This window comes from Amaranthus tricolor, chromosome 11 (genome assembly GCF_026212465.1).
Source record: "Amaranthus tricolor cultivar Red isolate AtriRed21 chromosome 11, ASM2621246v1, whole genome shotgun sequence".
NCBI classification, from domain to species: domain Eukaryota; kingdom Viridiplantae; phylum Streptophyta; class Magnoliopsida; order Caryophyllales; family Amaranthaceae; genus Amaranthus; species Amaranthus tricolor.
The window spans coordinates 15,649,334-15,661,967 of NC_080057.1; the positions used below are offsets into that span (position 1 = coordinate 15,649,334).

The 12,634-nt window shown below is 34.7% G+C and overlaps 1 protein-coding gene across 2 annotated transcripts; it reads right to left on the bottom strand.

Moving 5' to 3' along the window:
• Positions 1-1,789: 1,789 nt before the first annotated feature.
• On the bottom strand, positions 1,790-12,410 carry LOC130827211 (uncharacterized). Of its 2 annotated transcripts, XM_057692865.1 has the most exons (12): positions 11,938-12,379; positions 11,321-11,405; positions 5,810-6,006; positions 4,604-4,686; positions 4,216-4,261; positions 4,057-4,113; positions 3,900-3,954; positions 3,719-3,819; positions 3,574-3,637; positions 3,333-3,466; positions 2,466-2,521; positions 1,790-2,397 (listed from the first exon to the last, which is right to left on the bottom strand). In XM_057692865.1, exons 1-12 carry the CDS (start codon positions 12,013-12,015, stop codon positions 2,295-2,297), a joined length of 1,059 nt encoding a protein of 352 aa, XP_057548848.1. In that variant the 5' UTR covers positions 12,016-12,379; the 3' UTR covers positions 1,790-2,294. The 2 variants fall into 2 exon arrangements, with proteins under 2 accessions (XP_057548848.1, XP_057548847.1); XM_057692864.1 differs by having other exon boundaries at positions 1,796-2,521; positions 11,938-12,410.
• Positions 12,411-12,634: the final 224 nt, after the last annotated feature.

Genomic DNA, 12,634 nt, shown 5'->3' on the forward strand with positions numbered 1-12,634 from the left:
CCCAGTGCTTTTAAGTTTAGGTTTAAGATGAGAGAAATTAAAATTAAGAGCCACAAGTTGAGAGTTTTTGGTGAGTATACAAAATACTTTTGTATCATCTTTATTTTGATCTCTTTACACAGTGAAATATAAAATATTATTTTCGGTGCTTGGTGGATGTAGCACACAAATAGTGAATCACGTTAGATTCTTAGTATGTTTTCTTATTGTTGTTTATTTGTTCATATTGTTTTTCGATTGTTTTGGGTTATTGCTTTCGTTGTTTGCACAAAATTGGCATCAATTCAATCTTAGAGTGTTTTTTAAGGGAAACAATGGCTAGTGATTCAACATTTAGAATTGAGAAATTTACAGGCAAGAACAATTTCGGGCTGTAGTAGATAAAGATGAAGGCGTTGCTAAAGCAACCACAAATTTCTTGTTCGTTGATCCCTAAAATTGTGGCTTTCACTTCGAGATTTGGAGACAGATTGACCAAGGGGCAGTTAGAGGTGATAGAGGAGAAGACTCACTCTACCATTTTGCTAATTCGGATGATCATATCATCACGAAGGTTGCTAGTAGGGTTACGACTGCAGAGTTATGGTTAAAATTGAAGTCGTATATGACAAAATCTTTAACCAACAAATTGATTCCGAAACAACATTTATTTAGCCTCCAAATGCAGTCAAAGACGTCATTAAGAGAGCAGAAAACTTAACTCTATTTTCTTAGACCCTGCGTAATTTAGATTTTAAGATAGATGTTGAGGATTCTGCTTGTTTTTTTATTGTCAAATTATAAAAATTTTGTTGAGTCTTTTGTGCTAGGTAAAGATTCCATAATCCTAGAAGAAGTGAAGCCAACACTTTATATTAGGGAACACTTTATATTCGATAACCCTATTATTACTGTCATGAACCAGAACATTTCAGGGCTAATTGTCATGCAAGAAAGAACAAGTCCCAAGTCCCCGTAGTAAAAAGTAAGCCTAAAGAAAGTTATAATCCAAAAAAAGACCGTGTTAGTCGTATCCGTTAGGTCTAGTGATTTGTTTAATATGTGGGTTATTGACTCTGATTGTTCGTTTAATATGCGTCCACGTTGGGATTTGTTTGATACTTATGATGCTTGCAACGGAGATGTTATTGTTGGTCACAATGTGCCATGTAGGGTGACAAGTATTGGTTCCATTAGACCATGGACTTGTGATGGATGAAAGTTAACTTTGACTAAGGTTAGGCACGTTTCCGCTTTGGGAGAGAATCTGATAGGTAGAATTGGTGAAATCGACACTATTTTCAAATATGATACGCAAATTGCGACCCATAGAATTAAGTGTGGGCGGTAAAATGTAGAATGATTACTGAAATATTAAGTGATTGAGGTGTGACTTTAATCTTCAAGGACAAGTTTTATCGAATGACCATTAGACCGACTCTACTATATGGATTAGAATGTTTGTCTTTTAGAAAGGATCATAGTAGAAATATAAGAGTAGCAAAAAATGCAAATGCTTTGATGGATGAGTGGGCATATATTGAGGGATAGAATTCGAAACGATGATATAAGAAAGAGTTCAAAAGTTGCAAATATTAAGGAAGAGATGAAAGATAATTATTTAAGATGATTTAGGTATGTGCAAAAACAGAGTATTACCAAAACGGTAAAGACTATATAAAGCTAGAGCTGAAGAAACTTTAAAAGAAGGCGAAAAACACGGAAAATGACTTGAAGGACAAGAGTGAAAATTAATATGAACAACCTAGACTTATATATTATGATTGTAGAAAATAAATAAATGAAAAAGAAACCATGTAGACGACCATTGAAACTAATATATTAATTCAAGTTGCCGACTCTAATCTTTTGGGATTAAAGCCCTAATATTGTTGTTCTGTTGTACGCAAGTGTTGTTTAATTGTTGTGAAACATACCATTCCCAAGTAAACTTCCCATCTATGTGCCATGTGGTGTTTAATTGTTGTGAAACATACCATTCCCAAGTAAACTTCCTATCTATGTGCCATGTGGGTATACAGCTATGTTCAGTAAAATTTACATGAAATACAACTTACACTCAAATCAGTTGCATAGAAAACACGATTTATCAATTGTAATCACTTCTTATGATACAAATAATCTAATAAAATCTTATTTGATACATCTTAATACGAAGACATTTGATGTAGCATCAAATACAAGGTGTCTAATATCCATTACACACTGAATCGGAAATCCACTTTACAAAGCTGAATGTACATGAGAAAATTTCTGTTAGAACATTAAAAATTCAAAAAGTGAAGAAAAAGAGTTCAAACAATTTCTTTCAGAGTTTTTCGGTAAAAAAGAACTACAACATATCTCTCTTGGACATCTTGTGCCCCCTTATTCCCTCCCAGCTTGAGACTATCAACCCTATCAAGGAATAAAACAAAGCTTTTACGCAAGACATTACAAAATACCAACAAGAAGATGGCCAATACCATGGATACAACAACCGGAAGAATAGGCTGATTAGATGCCGAGGATATTGCCCCACCTGTACGGTGAAATGTAGATGACTTGATTATAAAGCAAACAAATTATACAAAGCAAATTATACAGATAGCAAAAGTATATTGCAATAATTAAAGATATCTTTTTCTAATGCTAAATGTTTAAGAAAATTAGGGGAAATCGTTTAGCAAAAACACGTACAAGAAGACAATTACGAACCAATCACTCACTCATTTTTTGGAAACTATCACTTCCAGCTCGTTAGATATCTACAGAGCAAAACTAACTACTGTGAAAATAGACAAGTGTTTCTAAGGTACCTCCTTAAGGAGAGGTTTCCTTTATATACTACCATAATCACAAAATCACGAAGAGGCCATCAGGCCAAAGTACATAATAATCATTCAAATCAAGTTAGATCTCAAGAACCCTGTCCTTAAGGTCCGAATCTCCTAGTCTCCTAAAACTCACATGGTAGGAATCACATTTAAACTCGAGCTAGAGTAATTTCCAGAACAGCTTGTGTCTATAAATTTAGTTTACCATTGTCCTAGTGCTTCAGTCTGACATTATCCCGCATTTGAATAGAAACCCAAATAAATCACATTTTTACACAAGGTCACATGAAGACACATAAAAAAACACGTCCAGTGATATCAGAATCGGTTTCAATGGTCTACACAAATAAACAAGAACAATCTGACCCAGTATATCTTCGAACTCCAACTCCGTCAAGTTCAGATATGTACAGCCTCATTCTTAAAAAATCACGATAATTGCAACATCTTTTTGAACGAACCACAAGAGTTACTACAGGTACATGAAGTGTAACTAATAAGACATTAGTTACTCACAGGAAAAAGTGCATCTAAAGCATTCCTAGCAGCATGGCGAACAGCTCTTGTAGGATACATTGGACCTCCCGGAGAAGTAAAGCTGTACAAGCAAGTCTTCAGCCGTGTACTAGTAGTCATCCTGAGCTCCAAACCTGGGACAATAACTTCTGTCAGGCTTAACAAAGCTATGAAACTTGAACTGAACACAAAAAGACAGGCATAAAACATGAGCGCTGAGATCTCAGTGAGCTAATATCACCTTGGAGAACCTTAATTTGTGATAAGTAATGCAGCAAAACAGGTTCCACCTTCAACTTCTGAAGCTGTGCATGAAAATACGTGACAATATGATTCAATGGAGTTACTAGATGCAATAAATGTTAGCCAACCAGACTAGTTCTTACCTGATCTGTGAGCTCAATCACAAACATGTCGGCTGGACCACCAACCAGGAAAGAATTTGGAAAAGGAGGAAAACTGTTCAGAAAGTCACCAAGCTTCTCAACTACATTAAGGTAATACCAAGTGTTAATCGCAAAATTGATGTGCTTCAGTGAGCAACAGAACTTCAACTAAATTACTCACCTGCATTATAAAAGAAAATAGTCCTAGACAGCAGAAGGAACAGATCTCGCTGAGCCTGACAAAATGGGAAATTAAATTCCTGAGATGCTAACAAATGTTGTATCCAAAGAATTAGAAGAAATATGTCAAAATACGACTTCAAGACTCATGATCTGACCTGCAGACCAAGCTTAGTTAGCCGTGACCGGTCCAATGTGATATCCTCGAGAAGATACTGGATGTCGCATGAAATCAGAAATCTGTTTGTGCAATAAAGACTGCCAAAAGCCTAAGAAATAATGATACAGACATTTATTCAATTGTGCAAGAAACTTACACGAAAGAGAGACTGGAAACGTCTTGTGTTCGTCTGGATATCGATCCTAGGAAAAAATATGCCCTCATAAGTACGGAAAGCAAATTCATATCTTTCCACCCCTTGGCATTTACCCCGTATTGTATAAAAATTTCACATTGAAAAGTGAGATGAGACAAGTAATTAGAGCAAAGGAGAATCACTTAAGCTTATGATCAAGAATCTGTAATACTTGGAAAATAATACCAGTATCAAACATCACACCAACACCACCACAACAATAATGCCTGAGCATTAATCCCAAAAGATTAGATTTATAGAGAGAAATTGTAAAAGAACCAAAAACCAGCAGTCAAATCATAAAAGCAAAAGATGTAATGATGCATGCCAATTACTGTAAATGTCATACCAAAAAACATTTGCAGAACCCTGAACAAGAGCAGATGAATAACGAAGAAGCTTCTCAGAGTCTTCAATTTCAACTTCAAATAGCTGCCAGCAAAAGAATATTCATCAGCAGTTGTGAAAACAGAGTATTAGGTTCTAATCACCAAAAATGAAGTCTACTTTAAATGTTATTAGAAACAAATTCTCTCTTATATATAAAAGGGAAAAGGCTTAAGAAAGGGAAAACCAATTCCTATAATCACATTAATCACTCTTCCTATCAATGAAATGAGAGCAGACTGTGAGCAAGCCCCATTGATTATGAAGTACTCTAAAAATATCAAAACTGACTTGCAAAATATCAAACTTGACTTGCACAATAAATTATCATAGGACTAGTTTATGATTTAAAGGCAAAATGAGACAAGCACATTTGATGCCCTGACAAAAAACTCAACGCAAAACGGAGCTGGAAATAAAGATGTTTTAAAAATGGGCATTACTAATTGCACTGATTTTCACTTCAACTATCCCCATTCAACACTGTTGTGAAAAAGTTTATTTTGATGCTACTGTATTTTAGATCAGAACCAAATTGAATGCAAAAGAATATAGCTTAGTCCTCATTTTCCAGGAAAAGTTCTCCAAATATTTTCATGTATATCCTCACCAAAGAGCTCAAAGGACTATTCTATCATATCCTCTGTATTCATTCATCCCAATTCCTAAACCCAGTACATCCACCAACCGCCACAAAAGAGTAAAAAAGGGGAAAAAATATAACCATGATCTGAATGGCCCCAAAGTAAAGTAATCAGTGTATTGGTATCCAAACAAAGAAAATTATATAAATCCAAATTCCTCCCCTTCCTTTCCCTCAAATTCCCTCAATCTAAACAAGTATAAAAATTAGAAAGTGAGAACAGATAATTTATTAGGAGTAATACAAACTTTCTAATTGGTTAAATATAGGTTTAATTAGATAATGCTGGCGCTAATTCGCTTTTTATAACTGTAATCCCACCCAAAATAGCCAAAAGTTATAGCCCAAAACCGACCATGATTCGCTTTTTTCCAATTCGTGACTCATGGACCTTGCCCCACCAAACAGAGTATAAAATGTACAGAAAAAGTTATGCATACCATAATGATGGGACATCTTTCTCTTTATAGATAGTATTACAAAATTGTAAAGTAAGCCCACAAGACTTCATGGAAATCAACATACCCATTTGTGGAACAGAAGGACAAATATATGAGAGGCAAATGATTGGCTCCACAGCTTCACAATCAGGTCAAGAATAGGTTGCCCATCTTCTGGAACCTGGACAAAATGAACAGAAAGCACATCATAGAAGCACAGCTGATCTTCAAAGCCCTCATCTACAGGAGCTATGGCATCTGAACCCCTGCTGAGAATTATATCTGTTTTCAGTCAGAAAATTAGATTATAAGACTAGGAAAACAAGATAGCCAAGTAGAAGACAGAAACAGCATATACAAATTACAAGAGTTACTCAAGAAGAGTGTAACATTATGTAGGGTAATATTTGACAATAAAGAAGTTCTTTAATACATACAGACCGCAAAGTCAAGCAAAATATTTGGTCGAATAATCATTTCTTAAGTTGCTACTCTAAATGAAAAGACAAATATGAAATATTTGACATGTAGCTGATCCAAAACAACACACATGCAGTAAATTTCTGATAACACATGAACAACACTGACGAAATAATTTTTCAGCCAAATACGTTGATAAAAAAATATTTGTAACAAAATCTGACAGGAAAGTTTACACACAAGGAGAGAAGGCCATTGAAAGCACAAGAAAATATTCGTAACAAAAAAAATCAAACGCACAAACACATAGAAGCACACAATGTCCCAAATATAGGGAGGAGAAGTTCAATAAACAAAATAAGCCTCCATTCTTATGCAGACAGAAACTAGCAAGTTGCAACCATAGTACACCAAGAGGGAAAGTCTAAGGTTCCCCAAAAATTCTCTCCGCCTGAACTTGAAAGAGGTAACCCGGGTCGTTTGGAACCATTGTTACCTGAAACGGCATTCAGTTTGGAAGTGGAACGGGAACGAAAACAAGTAAAACATCCAAGATTGACTCGGGGAACGGGAACGGGAACGAAAAAAATATTAAATTGTTCAAAAAAAGAAATCAAAATCCGACAGAGGTCCGAAAATCTGAGTCGGAGAAAAGTTGGCTACGTAAATCCTAGTCTGAATAGGATGTGGAGGTGAAAAAAAGTCCGACTTAAATTTGGAGCAAACAGAGTATGCACAATCCGATTCGAGTCTGACCCCTCGTCATCTCATCCCTACTAGAAGCTAGTCATCTTCTTGAGACCCTGGGGTGTCAATGAAAAAAAGAAATCCAGGATTAACACCTTTGAGGATTTGGCTACATATAGGACACAAATACATAATGGTGATGGAATGGAAGAGTCAAGGTCAAAAATTGAGCATGAGTACACATGGAAAAGCAATGTCTTGACGATAAAAAAGGATTTCTAGCTCACTTGAAAATTGGCCTTTCTAACCATGAATTACACCCAAAAACGAAAGGCACATCCCTTAATCTATAAATTACAAACATAAAGACAGACATAATGACAGAGAGCTACCAATCTACCATGTATAACGCTAAAATGTATGCAATACACTTGCTTAGTTCAGATTTCAAATCAGACAAGAAGAGTATTTTAGAGCACAAAAGATAGATTAGATTTATTGATATGTTAGCACAAGAATGCTTGTTAACTTTCAATTGTTCTAGCTAAGCAAAAATTTCCCAATCAACATTCCTTCACTCTTTTTACATAACCTTTTTTGTATTCTGAACTTGATTCTAATATCTAACTCTTCCTTCACGAACCTAACTTTTCTCATAACAACAAAAGTAATGAATCATATTTAACTATTGGATGTTTCACTATGATTAATACAATGAACCGGTGTAACCTAATTCATCCATCATCATCATCATCATCATAACCATCATACCCAATGTATCCAACTCAGAGATTAAGATCAAGATCTGGGATCGGGGCATGGAAGATGGTAGACCCTATCCTTATTAAAGGAGATGAGGAGGCGGCCAATAAGACCCCCGACTCAAAGAAATGTGCATGCAAGACAAGAAAAGTAGGAAGATAAAACAGTGCAAGACATGTAATATTAAGGCTAAACAATAAACCAAAGATATAAAAACACATCATAAAGGCAAGACCCGATAAACAAGGTAAAGAAAACTATCGATGGTCTACGACACAAATATGACGTTTTCAGCACATTTATCTTCTTAACAGGCCAAATCTGTGTCGCACATAATAAGGTAGTCAAACTACAACTCGGTAAAACTTACTTTTGATCTAATTGGAAACCTCCTATCACACAACACTCCAATTATTACTCTCCATTTTAGCTATATGGCTTGCATTCGATGAATTACATCTTCATCAATGCCCCTACTAAAATTACATTGCTAATACGAGACCCTTTTTCCTTTTATAGTCACCCAATCCTCACGTCTCAAATTGATTTCTTCACTTTTTTCTACTACAAGCACAATATCGTAAACGAATAGCCTGCACCAAAGAACACTTGATCCTCCATTTACAAATTTAAGTGAATTACAAATTTTGGAACTTCTCGCGCAAATTATGATTTACGAATGAAAAGGTGGCAACAAACAACCAATTCTTGACACCACTGAAATGTCTTAAAAAGACTTGAAGGCAACATTTCCATCTGCAAGATATATGATATATCCTCTTAATTGTGGAACATTTCGAGCAAAATGTGAGCTCATATAGTGATTAAACGAATGTTAACTGATTGCCAATTCTCAACACCATTAGAATGTCTACAAAGGACAAAACAAAGAAACATTTTCACTTTGATAGCCTCAATGGACCGCAAATTTTCCATAAACATCATTTGAACAAAAATGACTTCAAACCCACATGTTCCAAAACTCATACCAAGAAAAATTGGTGACAAGATCATACGTAAATGGAAGCTAAACTTGAATGTAGATTTTCCAATAAACTCTCGGCTACATATATTAATAAGAGTAGATAAAACAGAGTGCATCATATACAAAGGTGGAAGAAAGCATTGTTGATGTGAAAGTCCATAAAAAATTATAGATACTTCCAAGGAACCTTCTAAAATCACCAAAAGATAAAATGTCCAAGCATCTGAGTCAAAAACAACAATGATGGAGCTCCAATATTCTCGGGGACACTCACTACTTGAGCAATTATTCAGGAAATGGATTATCAATCAAAAAAGCTACACTAGTACTTCAAATTCCAAAGGAGGCCAATAATATGATTACACTATCCCAGATTCTTAGGTTCACCGTTATCAAAAGCACTCAGAACTAGATAGCTTGATAAATGCTCAAGTAATGTCTAGCAAAGAGTGGAAATTTCCCCGACTCCTAAGTAGCACCAAAAGCTCCATCATGACTATCTAAAATTTTAAGAAATTTGTAATGCATATTAACAACACTATTTGATTCTAAAATAGGCCAAAAGTCATAATATTACCATACACTAGCCAGAAGTTTCACGACCAAGTCTACCATAAGTTACACCAATCTGAACTCTGAAATGGCCTATACCATCTCTCAAATCTCATAACAAAGGCTGTGGAGGCAATGTTACCCAAACTTTGATACTCCCTTCGAATATGGAATCGTCCAATTAGTCTAAAAATACTCGAGTTTGGCTTGGAATGAGTTTCCAGATAACATCCATGTCAATAACCAACAAAGAAAGTGGCTAAATAGACCAAAAACCACGATTTACCAAGAAAAAGACCCCTCAAAAAATGGTTGAAGGTGTAAAAAAATTTATAATACAACAACATTTCAGTGGTATGAGTCTTCAACGTCACCTTCTTCCATGAATATCAACAGGAAAAATATAAAAGAAACAAAATATAGAATGATGTTTCCATATTTTTCTCAATTGCTGATGCGCATTTAAATTTTGGGGACAATCTTTGGTTTGGACAAGTAAACAACTGAATCTTAAAGCCTAGACCATCAGTAATCCATTAACCCCAAGCATAAGATGGCGATTTGAGCATAGAATGAGGGGAACATAAAGTATATTTCATATCCTCAAGTTTTTTTAACATTCTGCAAGCAGTAAAGTGGGCTTCTATAGTCTATATGCAACCTTTAAAATAAGCAAACCATACATCTCCAACATTGCTCTGAATTTTCTATCATTTGAAGTCAATGAAAGTTAAAATTAATGAAAACATTGAAAGAATTACCATGGATGGAAAGGACTCCCAAGCTCAACAATTGAATAATTACGAACTGGAATCGAGGCAAATCGTAGGGCCTAATAGCCAAAATTGATTGAACTATTAAGGTTAGTTTTAACTTTTAATTAATAAATTATACAATTGAAAATATTATTTTTGTATAATTATGGTGGACCTCAGACCTACCATGTTTTAAGGTTGGTCATGATCACTCGACACATAGACACCCAATCCTCGTTCAATTCTTCAAGAGTACACAAGGGTATGGAGGCATGACACATCACATGTGTAGTCAGAAACCTAAAAGAATCCTCAATGTTGCACAATTACTTCCATACATGTACAAAAAACGATAAAATATTAACTAAGCACTACTAAAGGCCAAAAGCTAAAAGTTGTAATGTTTCATGTAATGAAATAAATAACATGTAAAGGCTAGAAGAAACACAACCATCTAACGCCTCTCAATAGTTCATCTCAAACACTATATAAGTCAAGTATGGAATACACTTCAATGGTAAAAGAAAATATGGAAACCTCACGCGTAGTCTAATAGCTTCCATGACGACAACGAGCATGGATGGGGCCTCGTGGGCGAAAAGTCATGACGACCAAACCTCTTGAGCACCTTAATGGAATATTTAATCACAATTAACTAAAAGGTCATTTACATTTGTGGATTGGAGCTTTGAACACTATCAATAACAAGACCCAATTTTATAAGAGCCAAAAATTCAAATTGATTCTCAATTCTCATATCCTAAAAATAGAGTTCAGGAACTTCCAATCCCAATGATTTTGCATTATAAGTTACAAACTTATGTCCTTCAAGCCATCTAATTACTCCATCCATCCCTCTCATTTAGCATCATTTTCCATTTTGAAAGCCAAAAATTCAAATAGATCCTCATATGATCATATCCTAAAAAATGATTTCAGTAACTTCCACTTCCAACGATTTTGCATTACAAGTCAAACTTATGGCCTTTAAGCCATCTAATTACTCCATCCTTCCCTCTCATTTAGCATTACTTTCCATTTTGGAAGCCAAAAATTTAAATGGATCCTCATCCTAAAAAATGATTTCAGTAACTTCCACTTCCGACGATTTTGCATTATAAGTCACAAACTTATGGCCTTCAAGCCATCTAATTACTCCATCCATCCCTCTCATTTAGCATCATTCATCATTTTCCATTTTGGTTGTCCCTCTCATTTTGCATCATTTTTATTTTTCATCATTTTTATTTTTTGACAATTGTCTACCACTTTCTTTCGATCTCATCCACACATTCTGACTGTTTTAATTTTATCCGCATAATTCATTCTCTCTGCTATACCGTCAATTTCAGCATTATGATTCACTGTGCTACACATGGACATCATTTCTTTTGAAACTGAGGCACAAAATACTGTTGAGATACAAGATATAAACCTTTCGCACGATCATCAACTTCCAAAGCTATATCAGCAAATAACTCCTGCAATAAATTTCGCCGCTGCGCAGGATTTGTTTCTGCCTGCATCAAACAACAACATTATATACATACATATTTGACTTATTTTAAATCAAATGTTTACCGAATCCGACCTAATTACTCATGACCATTTTACAATCTGAGAATAAGACAAGTGAACTGAGAAAACGCCAAATCTCATAGGCATTAAGCGTTAGATGCTTTATTTTAGCAGTTTACTATTCACATATCTTGTTATCTGTCTCTGTTATTAATCCAGACTTCCTCCAAAAACTACCACAAGGTCCACTACCAAGTAACTACAAACTAGTAACAAACATCACATGCAGCAATTCATCCATACAAGATGCCATCAAAAAAACCAAGAATCAAAAGAACTGCCAAATTACTTGAAGATAAAGCAACAAATTTCTCAAATTAAAGAGAAACTTATCAGATGCCACAAATCATTATGTACTACAGGGAAAAGAAATCAAATCTCAATCAACAGTTAATTTACTTTGTAGTAAAGTTTCTGTAATAAGTATAATTAACAAAAAAACAAATATATATCTGTCAAAAAAAAGAAGCTCACTCGTTGAAGCTTTTTCTGGATTTCTTGAGAGAGAGCGCTGAGATAAGCGCGCCTTCGAGTCGCCGAAATTTGCTGCATTTTTCTGGTAATAATAGCATCCGTGAATCGCTTACACTGTTGAAATGCGATCTAAAAACAGAATCAATTTCTCCGATAATGAAATCATTATTTACACCATCGAAAAGCAATTTGCTCAAATTATCATTAGGCAAACTTCTCCGATAAAGAGAAATTGAATAGATGAAAATCTGGAAACAAACGAATGAATATCAATTGAAGTTATACTAATTCAAAGGGATGGTTTTGGCGTAACAAAGAAGGAAAAGTGGAAGTTATACTTATTTCTGGAAAGTGGATTATGCAAAACAGTGACAGACATTGATGTTTGATGAGAGATGAAGGTAGAGAAGTAGTTGACACGAGGACGAAAAAAATGAATACGTGGGAGTTATTTTTGGTTTGAAACACATAAATGAAGGTATTATTAGATAGAATTATTATTCGGTTGGTCTTGACCGAAACTCTTTCAAATTGAGATCAAGAGCGGATAAGTTCAATTTGCGTCTGTATCAAAATCACATGCTTTCTTTCGTTTTTTTTTTATAAATTTTTTGGATATTTTTCAATTTTAATCTTATAGATATTAATTTTGACCTTAAAGAGTATCAATTTTAACTTAAAGTAACTTTAAACATAT

Coding starts and splice junctions, on each gene's coding strand:
- LOC130827211 (XM_057692864.1), bottom strand. CDS start 12,015: ATGCAGCAAATTTCGGCGACTCGAAGGCGCGCTTATCTCAGCGCTCTC. Junction 4,114..4,215: donor GTTTCCAGTCTCTCTTTCGT/GTAAGTTTCTTG, acceptor TGCGACATCCAG/TATCTTCTCGAGGATATCAC. Junction 3,955..4,056: donor TAACTAAGCTTGGTCTGCAG/GTCAGATCATGA, acceptor CCATTTTGTCAG/GCTCAGCGAGATCTGTTCCT.